The sequence below is a fragment of the Rhineura floridana genome, chromosome 3, assembly GCF_030035675.1.
Source record: "Rhineura floridana isolate rRhiFlo1 chromosome 3, rRhiFlo1.hap2, whole genome shotgun sequence".
NCBI classification, from domain to species: Eukaryota; Metazoa; Chordata; class Lepidosauria; order Squamata; family Rhineuridae; genus Rhineura; species Rhineura floridana.
Window position 1 is genome coordinate 86188328 of NC_084482.1, and position 24607 is coordinate 86212934.

The 24607-nt window shown below is 41.7% G+C and overlaps 1 protein-coding gene across 2 annotated transcripts in view; it reads left to right on the plus strand.

Moving 5' to 3' along the window:
• DOCK2 (dedicator of cytokinesis 2) overlaps positions 1-24607 on the plus strand; it is a 459036-nt gene that overhangs the window by 331753 nt on the left and 102676 nt on the right. For both annotated transcript variants that reach the window (XM_061616811.1, XM_061616812.1), the window contains exon 33: positions 16493-16641. In XM_061616811.1, the coding sequence (XP_061472795.1) occupies positions 16493-16641 (149 nt within the window). The remainder of the gene's footprint in view (positions 1-16492; positions 16642-24607) is intronic.

Genomic DNA, 24607 nt, shown 5'->3' on the forward strand with positions numbered 1-24607 from the left:
CTCCATTCCTGGATATGAGGAAACAAAATAGCTCTTGTCCATAGAGAGTGAGATATGTTTTGGTAATTTGGCTCCAGATTGCAAATATCGGTCTGGCACTGCAGCTTTTCATTTATCAATATCTAGCAAAAAAAGAAACCTGCATAAACAGTTCCTCTCATTTAGAATTTTTACACCCTTTATTACAGTATCATTCCCTTTTGCTTTATTCATACAAATGCAATTCAGGACTAATGTGTTCTATTCAGAATCAGACGGCTGATTTGGAGTCCCAAGTCCCACTCAAATTAAAGAATATTTGGATGTCCAAGCCCATGTGGGGGTGAAGTGGGGGGGGGAGTGGAGCTCAAAAATCTAAGCTTGGTCTTGATTCAATTACACCAAAGTAAATAGGAAATCAATTGTGAGCTGGCCCAGGTTATAATTATAATTCATGGTAGGTGTTTTCTGGCCTCTTCATGTTTTTCTCACAATAACTGTGTGCAAAATAAGCTGTCCCAAAAGAAAGCAGTTGCCTTGAAACAACAATTTATAGTGGTCCCGATGTAACCACTTCAAGTAGCCAAGAATATGTTTTCTTTCTTTCAGATCATATTTGCTTCTGAAAGAGGGCAAAAATGAACTAAACTAAATGTGCCAATCCACATTAAGAGTGCAATCCTATACATGTCTACTCATAAGTAATGTCCATTCAGTTCAATGGAACTTACTCTCAGGTAAATGTGTATACGATTACAGCTTCACTGTACGTTTCTGTACAACAAGCACTGAGTCCTGTCACTTCTTGTTTGTTTACTCACTAGATAACAACTTTGGCTCTAAAATGTGCCTATTTATTTCTGTCCAGAAGGACAATACTGTATAGATGTGTTATTTAGTAAATTTAGTGAAGTAATTTAGTGAATGAAAATTATTTTGTATTTTTATTGGTTTTCATTGTTACTGTTTTTGCATCCAGATGGGTCTGTTCTTTCCTAAAATAAAAGCTGCTTTGGGTACCAATTACTATTCAGCTAAGATTAGAAAACAAAAGGAAACTGTAAAAACAACTGTTTAATATCCAATTGAAATGAAAAAGAACAGGATTACTGTTCCACGCATGTTTTTAAAGCCACTAAAGAACATCTTAAAAACAATTTTATTATTACTGAGGGGAAAGGCTATGTTTAATACATGCTTTGCCTATTTATCTTCAGGGAGAAAATGTGTTACTGAAAATATTTTTCTTTCACTATTCATATCGAAATGTTAGAATATATGAACCTAAAGAGCCCTGCTGGATCAGACCAAAGGCTATCTAGTCCAGCATATTGTTCCCACAGTGGCCAACCAGATCCCTCTGGGAAGCCTAGAAGAAGGACATGAGTGCAACCGCTACACACTGGTGCTCCCCAGCAACTCATATTCCAAGGCATACAATTTCCTGTACTGGAGGTAGCCTTATCCTCCATGAATTCATCTAACCTCCTTTTAATACTATCCAGGTTGACAATGGCCATTACTATATCTTGTGGTAGCAAATTCCATAGTTCAGATATGTGCTGTGTAAAGAAGTACTTTCTTTTGCTGTCCTGAATCTTCCAATATTCAGCTTAATTGGATGACACTGGGTTTAAGTATTATGGAAGAGGAAGAAAAAAGTATCTGTATCCACTTTCTCCATATCATGTATAATTTTATACAACTTTTACAACTCCCCTTGCTCAGTTTTTTCTCAACTAAAAAGTCCAAAATGTTGAAACCCTTCTTCAGCTAGATGTGTTATTCTATATTCTTGCTAATTCTGTCATTAATCGTGCTTTACTCTAGTTTTCCCAGAACAGATATTAAGCTAGCCAACCTATTCCCCACCCCCGCATCCCCTTTAAAAAATTGATATCACATTGGGTACTCAGGAATGGATGCTAATCTTAGGGATAAGTTACACATCTAAGAATTCTTGGGTAGATGCCATCTCGGCCTAGTTTTTTGTTCATTTTAAATTTGTAAATTATACCTAGTAATTAATCTCTTGTCACCACTATTTCTCTCAAGAAGGTTAGTTCTCCCAAGAAGGTTAGTTCAGGCACAGGGATCTGCCCTTCATCTTCAGTAGTGAAAAGAGATGCAAATAATTTATTTAGTTTCTCTACAATTTCCTTTTCCTCCTTTAACACACTTTTGACTCCCTTGTCATCAAAAGCTCCAACCACCAGCTCAACTGGTTTCCTACTTCTAATATATTTAATTTTTTTTTATTGCTGGTCTAAATAATTTTAGCAATCTGTTCCTAACATTCTTTTTTTATCCCTTATTGTCCATTTCCTTTTCTTTTGCCAAAGTTTGTGTTCCTTTTATTTGGCCTCAATGGAGTAGAGTTCCATTTTCTGAAAAAAGCTTTTTGCCTCTAATAGCTTTTCTGACTCTGGTCATTAACTATACTGGTATTCTCCTAGTCCTGGTGGTACCCTTCCTGATTTGTGGTATACTTTTCTGGAAAGATTTGACCTTCTTGATGTTCTTTTTCAACTTACCACTCTCCTCATTTTGGGGACATTTCCTCTTTTGAGGTCAAATGTGACTATGTTGGACTTTCTTGTCAATTGTCCACTTGTGTGTATGTCAAAATATTATAGCATTGTGGTCACTGTTTTCAGTTGGTTAAACAACACATCTCTCACTGGGTCCTGGGTGCCACTTAAGATTAAGTCCAGGTTCATCTCCTGTCTGGTCAGAATCAACGGTTCTAGGGCACAGTCACTTAGGGTATCTAAAAATGTTATGTGTTTGTCATGACTAATTGAAATCATCTATTCGTACAACATTTCCTCCTTCAAAAGCCTTGATTTCAGTCTCCATTTCATGATCATCCTGGGCATTTTGGTCAGGGGGTAATAGCACGTCCTCAATATTAAAACATTTGGGGGGCCTGGTCTTGCCACCCACAGTGATTCTTTGGAAGAGTCTGCCCCTTTTGAGATGTCTAGCTTGTTGGACTCTGTTGTGTTTGATGTACAGAGCAATACCACCTCCAGTATGTCCTTGCTTGTCCTTTCTATAGAGTTTTTATCCAGAGATAACCATGTCCCACTAATTCTCTCCATTCCACTGTGTTTCCATTATGTTCACTACATCTATGCTCTCCTTTAAGTCCAAGTACTCAGGTTCACCCATCTTGGCTCAGAGGCTTCTGACATTAGCATATAAATACCTATTACATGGTGTCTCTTTCCAAATGTCTTTGGCACGTGTGTTTTACCTACAGTGCTTTGGCCCTTTAAATTACCATCATGTTCCCCTGTACTTCCATTGGCTGGTTTGACCACTCTCCCCTTTGGACAATCATAAACACAATAATCTTCAACAATTGTAGCTCCTTTTGCTTACCCCCATTTGTCTAAACCTGTAAATCTATGTTTAGCTAAATTTATACTCCCCTAGATGCTTCAAAGTATATAAATGGCATCCAAGGAAATAAAATATTTGCAGGCCAAACATTGTAAGGTCAGATCTCCCTCATTTTTTAGAAAGGTTTAAAGTAGCTGGAGGGGAGGAGGCTGATCAGGGCCACTGTAATGTGGGAGGAATTCTTTTTAAACCTACACCATATCTTCCTGTACTATTTCCCCAACCAAAGTTGCCTCCCTTGAATATTGCTATTTGTTCTGTAGGAGGAAATGTAAATCACCTGGAGAACCTTTGTTACTGGGTGGTATAAATGTTGTAAATAAATAAAGATACCCAAAGATTTAATAATGAATAGTTAGCCAGTATAATATAGCCAAACAACTAGATTAGTCCCAATTACTGTTAGATGTATGCAGCTCTAGACAAACTGGCAAATGAGACCTTGAAAAGTAAGGTCCAACATGAATGGAAGTGCTGCTCTTCTGCTGTATTACAAGGTGCCTCCTGTCAGGCTGTAATGCTGCAAATCAAACCTAAAGAGGACCACAACTGTTCGTTGTTTTTTTTAATCTGCCTTCTCTGAAGCATTAGACATTATCAAGCACTGCCAGAGAAAGATCATTAAAGGTGACAAACAAATGGTTGGAGCCTTTCTGCATTTTATTGTGTTCTGCAAAAAGCCATATTTTAAGAATATTCCTAACCTAGTTTTTCTGTTAGAGATGACATTTGCAACCTCATTTCTTCATTTTTTATTGCCTGTCATAATTGCAAATGTCTCCTAAGGCAGACTTCAATGACTTTCCATTTCATATGGCTTTTAAAGCATTGTACAGCCAATCTATAATAGAGTTACCAGGACACTATTTCTATTATGAGCATTCTAATGATTGACGTTATTCATCCAAGAATGAAGGCAGATAATTTTGTCCATTGTGATGGAGACAAGAGGACATGTAAAATGGCTACTGTAAAATGTTGTCTGATGTATTGGCTTTGATGGGAAGGCGTGAAGAAATCTATTGTTTCCAATTATTTTGTTTTCCAAGCACATTCAGCAGTGAGATGTTTGAAACTGGAACACTGACTCTTTGTGGAACTCTGCATTCATTTGGCCACTACTGATTTATTTATTTATTTATTTATTTTATTACATTTCTAGACCGCCCTATAGCAGAAAGCTCTCAGGGCGGTGTACAACAAATAAAATCACAATTAAAATATGAGCAAGTGTGAAAAATATAACATGATAAAAATCCGAAATAGAATTGCCATTGAGTTTATAAATTAAAATCCATATTAGGTTTAAAATTAAATTTAAAATGTTTAAAAAGCCTGGGCGAAAAGGTAGGTTTTTACCTGGCGCCGAAAAGATAACAAAGAGGGCGCCAGGCGTATCTCGTCTGGGAGGGCATTCCATAGTTCGGGGGCCACCACCGAGAAGGCCCTAGATCTAGTTGTTGATCTCCGGGCCCCTTTATGAGTTGGGACCCGGAGAAGGGCCTTCGACGTCGAGCGTAGTGAACGGGTAGGTACATAGCGAGAGAGGCGCTCCACCAGGTATTGCGGTCCGATGCCGTTTAGGGCTTTATAGGTAAGAACCAACACTTTGAATCTGGCCCGGAAACATATCGGTAGCCAGTGCAGCTGCGCCAGGACAGGTGTTATATGGTCAAATTTCTTTGTCCCAGTGAGAACTCTGGCCGCAGCATTTTGCACTAGCTGAAGTTTCCGAACCGTCTTCATAGGTAGCCCCACGTAGAGTGCATTACAGTAGTCCAGTCTAGAGGTTACCATAGCATGGATAACTGAGGCGAGATTCTCCCTGTCCAGATACGGTCGTAGTTGGGCTACCAGCCGAAGCTGGTAGAACGCATTCCGTGCTACCGAGGCTACCTGAGCCTCAAGTGACAGGAGCGGGTCTAATAAGACCCCCAAACTACGTACCTGCTCCTTTAGGGGGAGTGTAACCCCATCTAGGGCAGGTCGAACATCAACCATCCGGGCAGAGGGCCCTCCCACCAACAGCATCTCAGTCTTGTTAGGATTGAGTTTCAGTTTATTAGCTCTCATCCAGCCCATTATCGCGGCCAGGCAGCGGTCTAGTACATCAACAGCCTCACCTGACGAAGATGAAAAGGAGAAATAGAGCTGCGTATCATCAGCATATTGCTGGAAACGCACTCCAAAACTCCTGATGACCTCACCCAGCGGCTTCATATAGATATTGAAAAGCATGGGGGACAGAACTGAACCCTGCGGGACTCCATATTGGAGTACCCAGGGACTCGAGTAATGTTCCCCCAGCATCACCTTCTGGAGACGATTCCTGAGATAGGAGCAGAGCCACCGCCAAGCAGTGCCTCCCACTCCTAAATCCGTAAGTCGCTCCAGAAGGATACCATGGTCGATGGTATCAAACGCCGCTGAGAGATCAAGGAAAACCAACAGAGTTACACTCCCTCTGTCTTTCTCCCGACAGAGGTCATCATACAGGGCGACCAAGGCCGTTTCTGTACCAAACCCCGGCCGAAAGCCCGATTGAAATGGGTCCAGATAATCAGTTTCATCCAAGAGAGCCTGGAGTTGGCGAGCGACCACACGCTCTAGGACCTTGCCCAGGAATGGAACATTTGCTACCGGCCTATAGTTGTCCAAATTATCAGGGTCCAAGGAGGGTTTTTTTAGGAGCGGTCTCACCACCGCCTGTTTCAGGCAGGGTGGGACCACTCCCTCTCGTAAAGAGGCATTAATCACCTCCTTGGCCCAGCCGGCTGTTCCATTCCTGCTAGCTTTTATTAGCCATGAGGGGCAAGGATCCAGAGCAGAAGTGGTCGCCCGCACCTGTCCAAGCACCTTGTCCACATCCTCGAGCTGTACCAACTGAAACTCATCCAGTAAAACAGGACAAGACTGTGCTCTGGACACCTCTGATTGCTTAGAGGTGCTTTTAGAGTCAGCTTTCTATCTTGAGTTGCAAATGTACTGCAGAAGTAGTACAGGTTTATGATTTTTATTTATTTATTTATTTCATTAAGCTTATAGACCGCCCCATAGCCGAAGCTCTCTGGGCGGTTCACAAGACAAGAAATAGCAAAGTACAAGACATGTATCAATATAAAACATATAAAAAAGTTAAAAATTATTAAAAATTAAAACAATGTCAGCGTATACTAAACATAATTAATTAAAAAGCCTGGGTGAAAAGAAAAGTTTTAACCTGGCGCCGAAAAGATATTAACGATGGCGCCAGGCGTATTTCCTCTGGGAGAGCGTTCCACAGTTTGGGGGCCACCACAGAAAAGGCCCTTTTCCGCGTTGCCACCCTCCGAGCTTCCCTATGAGTAGGAACTCGGAGGAGGGTCTTTGATGATGAACGTAGTGTACGGGCAGGTTCATAACGGGAGAGGCGTTCCAACAGGTATTGTGGTCCTATGCCGTGTAAGGCTTTATAGGTCAAAACCAGCACTTTGAACTGGGCCCGGAAACAAATAGGCAGCCAGTGCAGGCGGGCCAGAGTCGGTGTTATATGGTTGGACCGTCTGGTCCCCGTTAACAATCTGGCCACTGCATTCTGCACAAGCTGCAGTTTCCGAACCGTCTTCAGAGGCAGCCCCACAAGAGAGCATTGCAGTAATCTAATTTCGAGGTTACCAGCGCATGAGTACTGAAGCGAGGTTCTCTCTGTCCAGATAGGGGCACAGCTGGGCCACCAGCCGAAGCTGGTAGAAAGCACCCCATGCCACAGAGGCTATCTGAGCCTCAAGTGACAGGGATGGATCTAAAAGAACTCCCAAGCTACGAACCTGTTCCTTCAGGGGGAGTGCAAACCCATCCTGAACAGGTTGAACATCCCCCATCCCGTCAGGAGAACCACCCACCAGCAGCATCTCAGTCTTATCTGGATTAAGCCTCAGTTTGTTAGCTCTCATCCAGTCCATTGTCGCAGCTAGACATCGGTTCAGCACGCCGACAAGCTCACCTGAAAAAGATGAAAAGGAGAAATAGAGCTGCGTGTCATCAGCATACTGATGGCAACACACTCCAAAACTCCTGATGACCGCACCCAACGGCTTCATATAGATATTAAAAAGCATGGGGGACAGAACTGACCCCTGTGGGACTCCATATTGGAGGTCCCAGGGTGCCGAGCAATGCTCCCCAAGCACTACCCTCTGGAGACGACCCACCAAGTAGGAGCAGAACCACTGCCACACAGTACCGCCCACTCCCAGATCAGTGAGTCATCCCAGAAGGATACCATGGTCGATGGTATCAAAAGCCGCTGATAGATCAAGGAGAATCAGCAGGGTCGCACTCCCCCTGTCTGCCTCCTGACAAAGGTCATCATACAGGGCGACCAAGGCTGTCTCCGTGCCGAACCCAGGTCTAAAACCCGACTGAAATGGGTCCAGATAATCGGTGTCATCCAAGAGTGTCTGGAGCTGGTTGGCAACCACTCGTTCTAGGACCTTGCCCAGGAATGGAACATTAGCTACGGGCCTATAGTTGTTAAAGTTTTCCGGGTCCAGGGACATTTTCTTCAGGAGTGGTCTCACTATCGCCTCTTTCAGGAGGCCAGGGACCACTCCCTCCCGCAGTGAAGCGTTAATCACTGCCCTGGCCCAACCGGCTGTTCCATTCCTGCTAGCTTTTATTAGCCAAGAAGGGCAAGGATCCAATTTAGAAGTAGTCGCACACACCAGTCCGAGCACCTTGTCAATGTCCTCAAGCTGTACCAACTGAAACTTATCCAAAGAATTAGGGGAAGACTGTGCGCTGGACACCTCATTCGATTCAACTGCTGCAACATTGGAGTCTAATTCCTGGCGGATGCAAGAGATTTTGTCCTGGAAGTGCCTAGCAAATTCATTGCAGCGTGCCTGTGATGACTCCACGATGTCCGTAGGGCCGGAATGTAATAGCCCTCGGACAATTTTAAATAGCTCCACTGGACGACAGATAGAAGATTTAATAGTGGCAGCAAAGTATTGCTTCTTTGCTGCCCTCACTGCGCCCAAGTACAGCTTAGTATAGGCACTCACCAGTGTATAATTGCATCCATCAGGAGTTCACCTCCATCTGTACTCAAGCCGTCTTCTATGCTGTTTCATCGCTCTCAGCTCCAAGGTATACCATGGAGCTGCATGAGCTCTACAGCGAAGAGGGCGCACAGGGGCAATTGTGTCAACTGCCCGGGTCATTTCTGCATTCCACAGTTCCACCAGGGCTTCGACAGGAGCGCCAGCCTTATCAGCCGAAAAACTCCCCAGAGCCTTTTGAAAATCTTCAGGAATCATTAGTCTCTGGGGGCGGACCATCTTAATGGGTCCCCCACCCTTGCAGAGGGACGAGGCCGCTCAAAGTTAATATATAAAACTGCCGCAATGATGATGATAACACATTTTCTATAATGCTATTTATTATACTATACATTATAATAATTTATTATTCTTTTAATAATCTGTTCAAAGTATTTCAAATATGCATATCTGTGCAAAGAAGGCTAATAATATTATTTCCATTTGGGTTGGGGTAGTGGGAATGGCTAAGGATGGGAGTTTGTGGCTTGCAAGTGAGTTTATGGGTGAGCTGAACCACAGGTCATAATCTATGTTCTTAACCACTACTCAGTATCAGTTCTTAATCACTGGAATCTTATTATCCTGATGCGCAACCTATACTTTGGACAATAGGCTACTGTAAGGACAGAATATGGAGAAACTGATTGGTTCCCAATTGGAAACGGTGTGAGACTGGCGTTCCCACCTTGTGCGGGGGCGTGTTTGCCACCCCCCCAACATTACAAAGAAGACTCGGGATTTGTTCCCAAAGGGTTGGGGGGAAAAGGTCAGGTGGGCCATCTGGCCTATATGGTGGAAGGATGAGTGGGCTTAAAAGCCAGCTCCTCCCCCAAACTTGCCTCTCTTTTGCCTCACAACACCTGTCCTCCCTCCCTTGTCAGTATGCGCTTTGCTAGTCGCCAGATGGGGCTGAGTAGGATTTTGGGGGGGGGGATTCTGATTTCAGATTCTCTTTCATTTTGCCTCCTCCATACTGCGTAGGTTGATTCAATTGGCTTTCGGAAAGATGTAGTAGCTTGCTGGGGTTGGCATGGAATTCAGGCAGGTGAGGAACACGGGGGTAAACAGCGGGATACTGAGGCATTCTTGAGTAAAGGGCACCCTCTAGGGAACTGCCAGTGCGGATTGCCTGGTGAGGATCTGGGGGGTGTCCCCGTGGGCCTAAGTTGCACATCAGGGTGAATGCCAGTACAGCAGGGCCAGGGTGCTCAGGTTGGATTCACATACTTGGCTCTACTAGCAAGGAGGGACATGTTCTTTCCCATCCTTGACTGGGGAGCCACAGTCAGCGGGTGACTTACGTGCCCAGGGGACTGGAGGGAAATCTCCCTACCAGTTAGGTTTTATCCTCACCTGCCCAAAGGAGTTTCAATTTGGTTAATTGGTTGAATTGGTTGAAGTTTAAAAAGTTGTTATATTTTAATAAATATAACATTATTGCATATCAGCGTCATGAGTCTTCTCTTGGGTGTGGTGGCAAAGGGGTGTATTTTGTCACCATATTTGTTTAATCTAGACGCAGAACATATCACACGGAAACTGGAATTGGACCAAGATGAAAGAGGTGTGAACATTGGAGGGAGAAGTATCAATAATTTTAAGATATGCAGACGATACCATACTCTTAGCAGAAACCAATAATGATTTGAAGCGAATGCTGATGAAAGTTAAAGAGGAAAGCAGAAAAGCAGAACTACAGCTGAATGTCAAAAAGACTAAAGTAATGACAACAAAAGATTTATGTAACTTTAAAGTTGACAATGAGGACACTGAACTTGTCAAGGATTATCAATACTTCTGATTTCGATAGTCATTAACCAAAATGGAGACAAGAAATCAGAAGAAGGCTAGGACTGGGGAGGGCAGCTATGAGAGAACTAGAAAAGGTCCTCAAATGCAAAGACAAATAATTGGGTGTTAGAACAAATTAAACCAGAACTGTCACTAAAAGCTAAAATGATGAAACTGAGATTATCATACTTTGGGCACATCATGAGAAGACATGATTCACTAGAAAAGTGGTATATAAATGTAAATAAAATATATAAATCAATTTTGGAGTCACTGTGGCACTTGAATCTCTTCCCACTTTTAGGAACAAAGGAATCTGCCTTTTACCACTCAGGCCATTTGGCGCCATCTAGCTAAGTACTGATGACATGGACTAGCATTGGCTCTCCAGAATTCCAGGCAATAGTCTTTTCCAGAAATTGAATTTTCGACCTTTGCATGCAAAGTATATGCCCTACCACTGTGCTACAACCCTTCCCCTGTTTAAAAAAGTATCTTTTAAAATTGTTCTTTTCCATTCACTAATGAATGCACAGCATACCCAAGGTAGTTGCACACTATTAATTTAAAGAACATTCAAAACATATTTGAAACGCATGAATCCCACCACAGAATCATGGGAACTGTAGTTAAGGGTGGTGAAAACTATAACTGTTAGGGGGAAATGACACTTCCCAGGATCTTTAGGGGATGTCATGTGCTTTCAATGCAAGTTGGATGTGCTTTAAACGTAGTGTGTGGATCTACTTAATAAACTTTGCCTGCATGTAAATCATTTTAATTACTTTTTAAAAATGGAAATCAGCTATAACGTTTACTAGGTGACCATGGGCCACTCACCATCTCTCAGCCTAATCTGCCTTTCAGGATGAAGAAAACAGAGGGAACCATGAACACCCCAAGGAAGAAGGGCACATTGAAAATGTAGAGGAAGGAATACTGTACAAACATAGTGTGAAATCAGATACTTATTGGGACATAGTATGATGAAATATTTATATAAGCATGCCTATCAAATATATTTATTATTTACACAAACTGTAAAGATATTTATAGTGCAATCCTAGGTTTATTTATTCAGAAGCAAGTCCCAATGTATTCAGTGGGGCTTACTCAAACAGGGAAGCATACACAGAACTGCAACCTCAAGTGATAAGGAACTTCATTCACCTAACCCAAAATTCAGAATCATGCCACTTTAAGCTGTTTTGCAACTGTTTATACTTGTTTTTATGGTTATTGGATTTTAAAGGGATTCATTTCTTATTGTGAGCTGCCTTGGTTTCCAGTCTGCAACCCTACCTCACAGGGTTCTTGGAATGATTCCATATTCACACACACGCTGGAAATGTAAAAATACATAACCCCATATAATAGTTCATTGTCAAAATGAGTTGGTCATTGCAGAATATTTTTTAAAAAAATCAGTGTTAGTTTCCTACATAATAAAAGCAGTGATACCTAAGTAAGCCCTGCCTAAATGCTTTAAAAAATATGGTTGGAGGGGGAGAGAAAGATATACAACACAAACACAATTCTTTGCTATGATCACTCAAAAGTCCTATCAATTTACAGCACAATCCTAACCTTGTCTACTCAAAAGTAAATCCTATTAAATTGAATGGGTTAACTCTCGGTATGTGGGATTAGCATTGCAGCTTTACTCCCCGAAAATCAAGTACTGGAGTAAAGCTTCATATTGGGAAGGTTTTTAAAACAGTGCCCTCTTCAACAGTCCAGGAAAATTTAAACTTGTTTGACTCCTGCACACAAGAGAGAAACAGACTTACTCAATTTCTGAGATTTTCAGGTATGCAGGAGAAAGCAGGTTTTCTGACTTGCAAAGGGCTCTAGTTACTGCCTTGTCACTCACAACCCTAACTTCACTTATTGGCTACAAACCTGAAAGGGCGGGATTAGAGCAGCCAGCTACGAGCTCATTTACCTGAAGTTAGGGGGGTGGCTGATATTTTGGTGTATATCTCAGGAACCAAACAACCAAGAAACTTTAAACTTTTTTTTTAAATGAAAGTGGAGAGTCCGGAGATTAAGGTGACTCACCTGGAGAAACCCCCCCCAATCTAGAGTCTCCAGGCAAAAACCAGACACCTGGCAACCCTATTAAGATCTCGTGCTGTTGCCATGCAACCCTTCTCTTTTTAGCATCTGACATACATTTTTTTTAATTGTAGAGATACAGGGGTGTGTGGGGGGGGAATGCTACCGCTACCTGCACCCACGCCGGAATACTGGTACAATTTTCATCAGGCAATCCCCCCCACACACATACATGCCTAAAAGTCAGGAACACACTATATGCTGGGATGCTTGTCACATGAACGATTGCAGCTAGCAAAAAACTCACACAATTTTCCAGGTTTCCAAGTTTGCAAACAGATTGTTTCTGGTGTCATTTATCACGAAAACTAGTGCTAAATTTGCACTATATTATACAGCCACAAGAGTGGCTGTATACTATAGCCAGCATGGATTTTTCACATTCTGCAATGTTAAATTGAAAATACCCTCTTCCCATTCTGATGCTTCCCATAAGCTCATTTCAAAACAAAACCTTACAAAACTTATAGTCCTGAGTTCAGAAACGCTTGCTTAACAACACTCTAAATTTTTCATGGCGATACAGAAAACAGTCAGAGAGAATAGAGAGTTCAAAGTCTAGAAAGAGAGAGAAAAACCCCAGATCCCTTTTGGACTTTTTTCTGTCAGAGTTCTCATAATCTGTTGAAATTCATTAAAAATCAGCCATGTTCACAGAGTACCTGTAATCCTATTACTGACCTTGCCCCATACTCTGACCTGCATCCTCTGCAGTTTAAACATTTTTTTAAAAAAGCCTGGCTGATTTTTAATTAATTTAAGAAATTTTGGCTGGAACTCAATGATAAAGTCGGGCATGCTCAGTATGAACCAACTGTCAGTGTTCTAAAAGCCAGACTCACAGCTGCTTGGCTTGGCTTGGCTAATCTGGGGGCTACACCCATACCAGACTTTTCTTTAACTTGAGACAGTCATGGCTTCCCCCAAAGAATCCTGCGAAGTGTATCTGAAGAGTGCTGAGAGGAGACTCCTATTCCACTAACAGAGCTCCAGCAGCAAGACTGGTTTAACAGTCAGCCACTCTAATTGAAGGTCTGTGAGGGGAACAGGGCATCTCCTAGCAACTGTTAGCACCCTTCACTAACTACACTTCCCAGAATTCTTTGAGAAAAGCCATGACTGTCTAAGGAGAAATAAAGGCCTGGTGTCGATGTGTCTAGGGACAGCTTTGGTTTAAATTTGGGTGGGAGGCTACATGCGCCTGCTGTAGAATAAAAAGGTAGGGGAAATCCTGAAAAATAATGATACTGTTCACAATGTCTTCCTTCAGGAACGGAAAGGGGCTTCCCCTCTGCCCAGTGCCTACCCACCCAATCTCCTCCCCTCCCTCTCCTCCTCCCCTTCCTGCCCCTCCCCCGGAGTCAGTGTTGGACTATGATCTGGGACACCAGGGTTCAAATCCCCACACAGCCAGGAAGCTCACTGGTGACCTTGGGCCAGTCACGGCCTCTCAGCCTCAGAGGAAGGCAATGGTAAAACCACCTCTGAATACCATTTATCATGAAAACCCTATTCATAGGGTCGCCATAAGTTGGGATCGACTTGAAGGCAGTCCATTTCCATTTTCAAACATGATTGCACAGAAATAAATCCCATTGAATTAAAAAAATATGGAAATGATGAAACCCACCGTCCCTTCTCCTTCCTATTCCCTCCCTCTTGCTCCACTCCTCCCTCCCCATCCCCTTCTTTCCCTTCCCCCTCCTCCCCATCCCCTTCCTCCTCCCCCTCCCCTTCCTCCTCCCTATGGTCAGTTTCACCTAAGCATGATTGCATGGGAGTAAATACCATTGAACTCTATAAGCATGCAAATGATCAAACCTGCCCTCCCCCTTCCTTTGCTCCCCTCCAATCCAAGCATTTCCCTTCCCCCTCCTGCTCCCCCATGGTCAGTTTTACCTATCCTAACCATGATTGCATAGGAGTAAATCCCATTCAACTCAATAAGCATGCAAATGATCAGACCTGCCTTTCCCCTCCTTCCCTTCTCCTCTCCTCCTTCCCTCCTTCCTTCCTCCTCCTCCCCTGCCCACTCTAGCCCTCCCTCTTTCCCCCCGGTCAGTTTTACCTATCCTAAGCACGATTGCATGGGAGTAAATCCCACTGAACTCAATAAGCATGCAAATGATCAACCCATTCTTAGCAAACCTGCACAGGATACCATTTCTTACCTCCCAGATTAAAAAGCAGAGAAATGTACTAATAGGCAACCTTGCAGTTTAAGAATTTACCTATAGCCCACAGATATTTCTATCAAACTTTAAAAAGCAGGGAAATTGAATGCATCAGGGGAGCAGGAGACCTGACCTCCTCCTCTCTGAGATATTGTACTGCCCTACAAATTGGTCAAAATGCAAACACAATTTGGGTTGGTCTTTCACAGAATTTGGTAACGTGCCTCTGGGCATATGGTGGCAACATCTGCAATCAGCCCAAATAATAGAAAGAAGACATGTGCTGTGCTGATCTTGTTTTAGCAACATTATTAAGACAGTTGATATAGTTCAGATGGTTTAAATATGTCTGATTTCCTTTGCAATTTTAGTGAAGTTTCCTATAGTAAATCATTTTCTTTTGCTTCTGTTTCTGTGAATATGTGAAGTATAGCAACACTTTGCAACAGTAAAAAAAGCTCCAAAAACAATTGTGGAATAATGGCACTGACTGTTCTGCAGAATAGTTTCCAGTGGACATGAGGAGTATCTCAGTTTGCACAAGATAAAAGAGTGGGAGGTGAAATATATTCTAGGAATATTCTAGGTGTGCTCTATGTTTTTAATTGACCATGCCCACCGTGCCTTAAATGAAGTGGTTGAAACATAGCAGGCTGAAAACATGCATCCTCTTTTTCCCCACAGCTACAGTCATTGCTTAAGTAGCAACATATTGTAATCAGTCTGATTTTACATTAAACTGCAGTTTCAGATTCGACTGTTAATGTACCCAAAATAAAAATAGAACATAACCTCCAATTTGAAACACAAAAGGCTGTCTTCACCATCATATGACATTGACTAATAAAAAGGCTTTGAAATTAATAAAAATAAATTTAACACATATTTTTAGGATGAATAATGAGAAATAAAATTTTCTAGACTAGATTCTCTGTAGAATCATTAGTAACACAGGAAAGAAGCAAAGTAAGAAGAACACCAACAAACAAAAATATAATTCTCCATCTTTAGATATGGTAAGTGTTGCCACCACTCACCATATGCTCAGAGGCACATGTTACCCAATTCTTCCAAGCTACACAGGAAGTGGATTGGACTGTGAAAGACCAACCCAAATTGTGTTTGCATTTTGACAACTTTGTAGGGCAGTCCAATATCTCAGAGAGGAGGTCAGATCTCCTGCTCCCCTTGTGCATGCACTATAGCTGCCCAATTTCCCTGCTTTTTAAAGTTGGATAGAAATATCTGTTGGCTATAGGTACATTCTTAAACCACAAGGTTTTTTGCCTATTAGTGAATTCCACTAGAATTCCAGGACTAGCTCGTATGTTGTGTGAAAGATCAAATATAATTCACAAATTACCAGGTAAGAAATTGTCAGAATAATGGAATAAAGTACAGTGTAAAGCAGCCAGTTCTAGCAACGGCCAGATAGATATAGCCTGTGTTGCTGTAAAAAAACTGAATCACTACTTTTACTATGCAAGAACTCATTGCATGTATTCTACTAAGTTGGGATAGGAAGTAGAAGACCTATGGAACTGCTGTGAGAATGCATTTGTTGGTCCTTTCAAAGGACTTTGTTTTCCAGATGAGATTCAACAAGGCTTTAATTTTAAAAAAGAAAACCTAGAAAGAAAAATAACTACAAAACTGAAGCATTAAAACACTTTTAGATTTTATTTTTAAATTTTAGATTATTTTTGTTTGCACTAGTTTGCTCAAGTTTTAATTTGTGATGTTATCTTTCATCATTTGCTGATTTTAAATAGTATCTGTATTTTGTGTGTGTTATTTTTTATTCTTGCTTTTTAACACCACCTTGGTGTCTTTTGCTGAAGGGTGGTTAACAAATACTTTAAATATATAAATAAAATAGAATATAATCTCAATATGCAATGTGTCTCATTTTCAATAGTCTTTCATACTTTGTTCCAGGGCAGAATAAAATTTGCTTTATTCCTGGAATGGTTGGACCCATCTTAGAAATGACCCTTATTCCTGAAGCTGAGCTGCGGAAAGCCACAATCCCAATATTCTTTGATATGATGCTGTGTGAATATAGAAACACAGGAGAATTCAAAAAGGTAACATAAACTGTTGACCATTGTACTGTACTGTCACTGAGTGTTTTTTTCCATCAAGTCTGAAAGTCTGGAAAGTTACAAGAAGTGTCTGGAGAAGCAGCCTCATCTGCTGTGCCTGGCCTGAGAGAGCAGACATCCAAGGCCAGTAGTTGTCATGGTAACAGGAGATAACAGCTTGGGAAAACGTCTAACTGTTGATGTTAGAGTGCTGTCTGTGTCTGTCTTACTTTTGCTTTTGAAGAGGGAAGAAGGGGGGGAACTATGCCTTAAGCCTTAATGTCTCAGTAAAGACTCTTAAAAACTTTCTCAAGCCTCTGTGAAGTTTCTTGCTCAACTTAACTCCAAAGTAACATTTGCTGTCACGCAACAACGCTCACACATCAACATAAACTTGCATAGTATTTGTTAGTACAGCTACCATTGTGCTTTAAATAACAGCAATATCAACTTGAAATATACTCTAGAATACTTGTGACTCTTGACATTTTTATGTAAAAATATGTTATAGAAGCCATTATACTTCGGGTAAAGCTATGGAAGACTGAGCTTATCAGTGACTTAATATGGCCTTTTCCTTTCATAAACATATCAGAATAAAATTATAGAACTGGAACTCTTCATGGAAACAGGACTGTAGTTGCTGGTGCGTGCATGTGTGTGTGAGATTGTCACCTCTCTGAATTTTCAGCTTTCATTTTAAAAAATGAGGCTCTAGCACTTTACTTGTGAAGGTACAAGGAAACATATTCAGGGAGTATCCTAGTCAATTGATAAGGAGTGATAAGGGGCAGGGACTCATTAAAGAACTGCTGAACCTAAACACAAGTAATCTAATATGTTTACATTTATTTAATTGTATTACTCTTAGTGACACAAATACAATTAAATAAATATAAACTTATTAGATTACCTGTATTTAGGTTCAGCAGTTCTTTAATGAGTCCCTGCCCCCTTATCACCCCTCACATCCCAAACGTCTGACTATAGGTCTGTGGAGCAATCATTCAATAGATTGACACTTTAATTTTTCCTACTGGCCTTCATATATATTCTTTGTGTATTTGGTGAGCTGTTAGCGAGATAGAATGGCACCTTAAGTTACAAACAAACAAAACCCTCATCAAATCCACCCCATTTTTATTTTATTTATTTATTATTTGATTTATATCCCGCCCTTCCTCCCAGCAGGAGCCCAGGGCGGCATTTTTATAGCTGATGTACTGTGATCCCTATTTTGTTGGTCAGTGAAATACAGTTGTATTGATAGATAATTTTTTTGCTGCATTTGTTGCATATGCATTAGATTTAAAGACATTAAACAGTTTTTGCCTTGTGATTAGCACAGTGGATGTTGAATCACAATTCAGGGATCAAAGAGCCGGGCAATGCAGGTTGTGGTAAATTCCTACTATCTATTGGTAGATTTCTTGAAGAAAGGTTGTTATTAAGTGCTCGGTATTTACTCTCTTAGATGAAAAAAGAGTTCAGAATGGTTTGTAGATGGAGCACATGTGCACACTGCTTTTTTTTTTAGGACATCATGATTATATCAGATGAGCCCAGTGGTGTCACTAGCCGGGTGCGGGGAGTGCGGACCGCACCCGGGTGGCACCATGAGGGGGATGACACCCAGAGCCGCCCCGTTGTGGGGCAGGGCGCCCGCGCCGTTGCCCGGCAAAGCAGCCAAGAAGCGCTCCAGGTCAGCGTCGGAGCAGCCAACTCCTCCTCGGAGGCAGACGGGCAGGCGAGACCGGGAACAGCGTCGGCAGGGCGAGGCATTCCCAGGCCTGCTTCTCCGGCTGGGTGCCCCTCCGGCGCGTGCCCTCCCAGGGGCATGGCTGGTTGGCCTTGTGCATGCGTGCACGCACGCATGCTCAGCAGGACATTTGGGGGCTCGCCAAGGAGTTACTGCACTGGGTGACACCAACCCTAGTGACTCCACTGGATGAGCCTGGAACAAACTGGCAAGTGGGATTATTGTTGTTCGCAGCACAGCACAAAGCTTTTGGCCTAAATCAAGGACTGAAAACCATGTGAGTTCTCTGTATCTGTTCTCCTCTTGTCTTAATAGTTCTCTGTTTACGTTTTTAATTACTGCTTCTCATTTTTGGCTTGTAACTGTTTCTCTTGGGGATCAATGCAAACAAACAGGTAGGACCAAAAAAAAAAATCATCCTGAAATGTGTAACTCAAAATAAAAAGGAAACATAATCTTAACAAGGATAACATCTAAAGAGTCCAGGAAACAACAGTTGCATTGTTGACACACAATTCAGTTGCTAAACAGATTTCTAAGATTCAGGTGATGGGTCCCTTCAATGTTACAGAATAAGATCATATATCATGTGTGTTGGCTAAATTTGCACCTAAGGATAGGTCATAACTCAGTGGTATTTAATTAATTAATTAAAAGATTTTCAGAACGATTGCCTAACAAAGCAGTTTACAATTACTAAAGTACATCAATAACAATCAGTAAAATACAATTCCTGCCTGATACCATTCATCCATTTAATTTTCTTTCACTTTTCTGGCTTGCTTCTTTCTTTCTATGCTGCTCTTAGAGTATTTGCAGTATGAACATGCCAGCCTGTGTATTCTATGATTCTATCAATCAAAATGAACAAAGGGCATAGGAAGGGAAAGATGTTGGACTGGAGCATTTCCTTGTTGGTAGACTCCCACATGGGGAAACTATTTTATTGCTTGAAATTTATTTATTTATTTAGTTAGTTAGTTATCGAAATGATAAACTGGGTGTGCTATCTTAAAAGTAGATGTGTTTGTGGAGAGCAAAGCCGTCTGCCATTGACACAGCAGGCTGGATCACTTTTGGGGGGGATGAGAGTGCTTTATTCTGCTACAATACCCTAAGAGCTTTGTAGGTCACAACAAAGTTCCTTTGAAGAAAAAATCTAGACCCACTTTTGGTTTCCAAACTATGGCCCTTAATACAAGAAACTAAAAAAAAAGTTATAAAAAACCTACGGACTAACCTGTTAGAGGGCATTATTGAGATAAATCATGCTTTTTGAGATATTAAATATTTTACTTCTCATTATATATATTTTAATGCATATTCTCCTGCACTCAGGCAATTTGAACAGATACTAATAGAAATTAGTTATACATGTATGTAGGCAATTCTGATGCCTTCAATAAATGCCAAAGGTGTAGAGAGTTGTAGTTGTTCACTCAAAGGCCCACACACTAAATGAACAGTATTTCATCCTAACGTTCCCTTTCAAAGATTAGTTTTCTGAATGAGCCACCAATAGTTTTATTTGCTGAGCTGATTAAACATTTGCCCCCCAAATAAAATGGTTTGTATTAAAAATTATTTTTAGGAATGTAATATTAATAAATTTTCTGCACCATAAATGAAAACATCATTGAAAAAAAATCAGGTTAAAATTATTGTTAAAAATGATTTGTCTTTGGTATAGAAAATACTACTTTGTAGGCATAATGCTATTTTGATCCTGGTAAGCAGCATGTATTCATGTTGCAGATCTCCATTTAAATCTTCCACTCAACATTTCAATTACATCTTTTAACCAGCTGTGAGCAGGTTTTTAAACTAGTTTTCTTTCCTGGTAATTATTAGAAGACAACAACAGTAGTACTGGCTTTGAATGATCATTGATAGGATGTGGATTCTTTGTGTACTCTGCTTCCCATGCTTGTTCCAAAGACACAGGTAGTCTTTTGAAAATCCACATCTTGGAAGGCATAATTCAGGTGTCTGATTTAAAAGGAGAGTACATGTGTATGGATAGCAAGCAACTAGAAAGTCTCCTGGAAGAGGCATGTGCATTGCCCTTCTACTTTTTCACAGCCCTTTAACAGATACTTTTGGCCCAGGGGAAAAAAACATTCACCTCTTTCCCCAGTAGCCTACACTGTTTTGAATGGCTTGGCTCCCATCACTTCTGTCAGTTTTGAGGTGTACAAGCACATAAACCGATCTATTTTCTGCTGAACCTCTTGGAAGTTAGAGGAAAAGTAAATCGTGCAAGACAAGTAGTGCGTCAGAATTGGCATCAGCATCACCACCAATATGATTCAGGCCAAATTCCCAGCATTATGTCAGGAGGAGAGAGGATATGATTTATTTAAAGTATTGATTTTAGTCACTTCTTAGGGCTATGTTCTCAAAACAAGAGCAAGGCTAGTTTGTGCTGAGGTCCTGCTTGTGAGCTTTCCATAGGCATCTGGTTGAGAACAGGCTGCTGGACTAGATAGGCCTTTGGTCTGATCAAGCAGAGCTCTTTTTATTTTTGCAACTGAGCTCTTTGCAGTGCGGACCGCCCCCAACCAAGACGGTTGAGATAGTTAAATATTAGATAGTTAAATGTTGCTGATGCTGCAGCTTGGTGGCAGAAGACCTGCTTTGCATGCAGAATATTCTATATTCAATCCCTGGAATCTCCTGGTAGGGCTGGGAATATCTCTTGTCTGTAATCCTGGACAGCCACTACCAGTCAGTGTAAACAATACTGAGCTAGATGGACCAATGGTCTGACTCAGTAGAAGGTAGCTTCCTATGTTCCTTTGTTACTCCAATCTGTTATTGTCGTTCATTTGATGTGCTGCTTGCTTTCATTGACAACCAGAGAGACTTAAACTCTCTCTTCTACATTCTTCTTTGTGTGTAGGAGGTGGATATCTTTATCTTGCTGTCTTGGCTGCTTTTTTGTAGCACAATGCCTGGCAGCCCCCTATTGTGAGGACACTCAATTTAATTTCAGTTTCTTGCATTCTGTGCAATAGACCCTGCAGGAGAAAGGAGATGCACTTTTCTGTTGGGGTGGTGGATCTATTTCTTGCGCCTTTCCACGGTTGAAACATATGTGCATCCATCTAAATTTGCTATTTTTTATGCCTGCATAGATATCTAAACATGGATCAAAAGAAACAGCCAGAGACACCAATCTTCAGCAATGGAGAGGAAGAGATCTGATAACCACTCTTAGATGAACTTAGATGAACTATCTCCCATGAAACCAAATGTGCAGGGAGTTGGAAGATGAACAATGTAGTTATTGTCATTTTTCACAGGCACTTTTTCTGTGTTCACCTAGAGAAGTGGTGCAGAGCCTGGGGAAATGATATGAATGTGTTGCAAATGGTGTACAGCCTGTTGCTAAGTTTTAGTGACACAGGCTGGACTGTGTCTATAGGAATAGATTCTCTTTGGCCTTTATTTTGTGACTGCATGGCAACAAGCTGGCACCCTCTGGCAGTGGACGAGAGCAGAGACAAGCATTTTCCTTTGGCTGCCTCCTCTTCAGCTGCCACTCCAGCAAAGGGACAACAGGCCAAGAGGATCAATGTGAAATTTAGATGTCTGGATATTTGCAACTGTCATGGTAACAGCTGACATGCTAGGCTTCAGAGTCAAGGAAGAAAAGGAAAAAACAGAGCTTGGAAGGTTACTTTTTAAAAGTAATAAATTACAGTTACAATTACATGGCCAAAAAAGTAGTAATTACCATTGCAATTACAATTGCTCTGAACATAACTGATTACTTTTTCTCAAAAGTAATCACTACAATTACATTTCAGTTACTTTTTTAAAAAGTTGCCTACAAGGTGCGCACCTTGGCTGCTTCACATCTAAGTAAAACAACATTAAAAATAAACACACACACACAGAGGGTAGTAGAATAAATATTTTATCCATAAGATTAACAGAATGGCATAACAGAATCACACATCCCTCCATCCCCCCAGCAATGATGATACCCCAACATACATATTATTCACTTGAAATCAAATTTTACACTTGAAATGCTGCTTTTACAATACATTTCTGTTATGTCTCAAAAGAACAAGATGTTCAAAGAGCATGTCAGACAAGGAATGTCTTTTTACAGTCATTACATTACCACCAGTACTGAACAGGCGTTCTACTGCAGTGCTTGAAGGCATACCTGTGTTGTGCTGCAAAAAGCACCACAGCACACATGGAAAGCCATGGAGTGATGCTGGGAGACCTCAGGTACCTCAACAATTCCTCATCAGCAGTATCTACTGCTGACTTCTTGCCCTTTGTTAAAGAAGTCATTTTCCAAATCATCTCCTTCCTGGTCTTTGTCTGAAGACTGATCACTATCCTCATTAAATGCACCCATCTTTATTTCAGGTTCCAACAAGGCTTCCATTGTGTATCTAAGAAAGAGAGAGTATATGTTAACACATATATGTTAGGAAACCACCATCTGCTCTTGATTTCCTGTCCAACTGTCAGCCTGAGCCTGTGGGTGATGACATGGAAGGTAGGAAAGTGACCAAGTTACCACACTCATGGGCAGCGCAGCAGGCCCTTAAGGATTACCAGCAGCACCCAAGGTTGTGATGAGGAGCCCCAGGAAGAAAAGGCCCAGCCCCTGCCTAAAGCCTTAAGCCCTCTGATGCCTCCCTTGAGACAACATTTCCCTTGGAGTAATCCACCTAAAGGGCTTCCCTAATGTTCTTACTTGTTGGTCTGGGTGGTTGCCTGGCACGATTCCAGCCACCACTCTAGTTTGAAGCGAGGGTGTAGGCAGGCTGCCCGAAGAAGCCTCTTGTCCTCCCAGATAGCTGCAAACCACTTTCTTAGGGCTTCACGCACACCTCTCAGCAACTGAAAACAGTCTGTGTACCTCACAGGTTTGTTTTCCAGCCCTTCTAACTTGCGGTCCAGATTGTAGAGCGTTGGTAGCAAATGCCCCATGAACATGCCATTCTCCCATTGCAGGATGTCTTGGGACTGGGCTAGTGGCCCCATGGTCGCTGTATATTCCTGTACCACTACAGTCTCAGCAGCTGTGATCCTGGACAAGGAGCACTGGTCCATTATGACATACATTTTAGTGGCACAGTTGACAGGAGCTCATGTAGTTGCTTCAACACATCAAAGGTGGAATTCCACCTAAGACCAGTACCTTCAGATACACACCACATTGCACATAGATGTACCCAGCAATCTGTGTTGACTGGTTCTGTTTGAACTACAACTTGATGCACTTTCCCATCAAGGAACAAAAGTGTTTCTTGAAAGAACCAAGAAGACTACTTTTGGAGGAGTCAGAAAGCATGGCCTCTATGTCTTGTGTTGCCACCAGGTTGAAGAGTGTGGCTAGCACATCTCTGGTGTGGTGGTAAAACAAAATCTTCTCCTGAGTCTGCAGCTTCTTCCTCTGCCTCAGATCCTGTATCCAGGATCTCACAGATGGGCACAAATTCCACCTCAGCCTCTTCCTCCTGGTTATCACCATCATCGTCATTTGTACTGGTGTCTGCAGCTTCTGCTGGTTCTTTGGCCATGAAAACTTTGAACACTTTCACAAAGTTGAAGCCACTGTCTGTAGTAGTGCACATAACTTTGTTGTGAATCCTGTACTGCACATGCACATCATGCAGTGTTTTTGCAAGGACATCATATTTATGGTGCCCCTTCAGATGCTTGCAAGCCAAGGCCCCGACCTCACATTTTAGGGTAGTTGGGTTGATCCAGTGAGCTGTTACACAAAGTAACTCTTCTTGCCACTAGTCCAACAATCTGCAGTGGTTGCTATATATGCCACAACACCCATTCAGTTTATATATATAAGGATAAATGGCATTTTGTCAAAAGTATTTTTGCCTACATTTTATACCTCTTCCTTGGTTTTCCAAGCTTGGCATGGAATGCTTCTCACACAGAATTAATTTGAAATGTTGCATAGTTATTACCATCATAATCATCATCTTCAAATCCTACCTCAATTCATTGTACATGGCTCTCCGCCCCTTCATTTTATTCTCACAACAACTCTCTGAGGTTAGACTGGCACAGGCAAGGTTACTCAGTGAGCAAAAATTAAGTGTTTTGATGTGTGATTAAAGAGATGTGTTGTTTAGTGCCCCCAGGCCTACCTAGTGACATTTTAAATGTGTTGGAACACACATTAAGTTGTTTAAATACATGTACTGTGCTCCG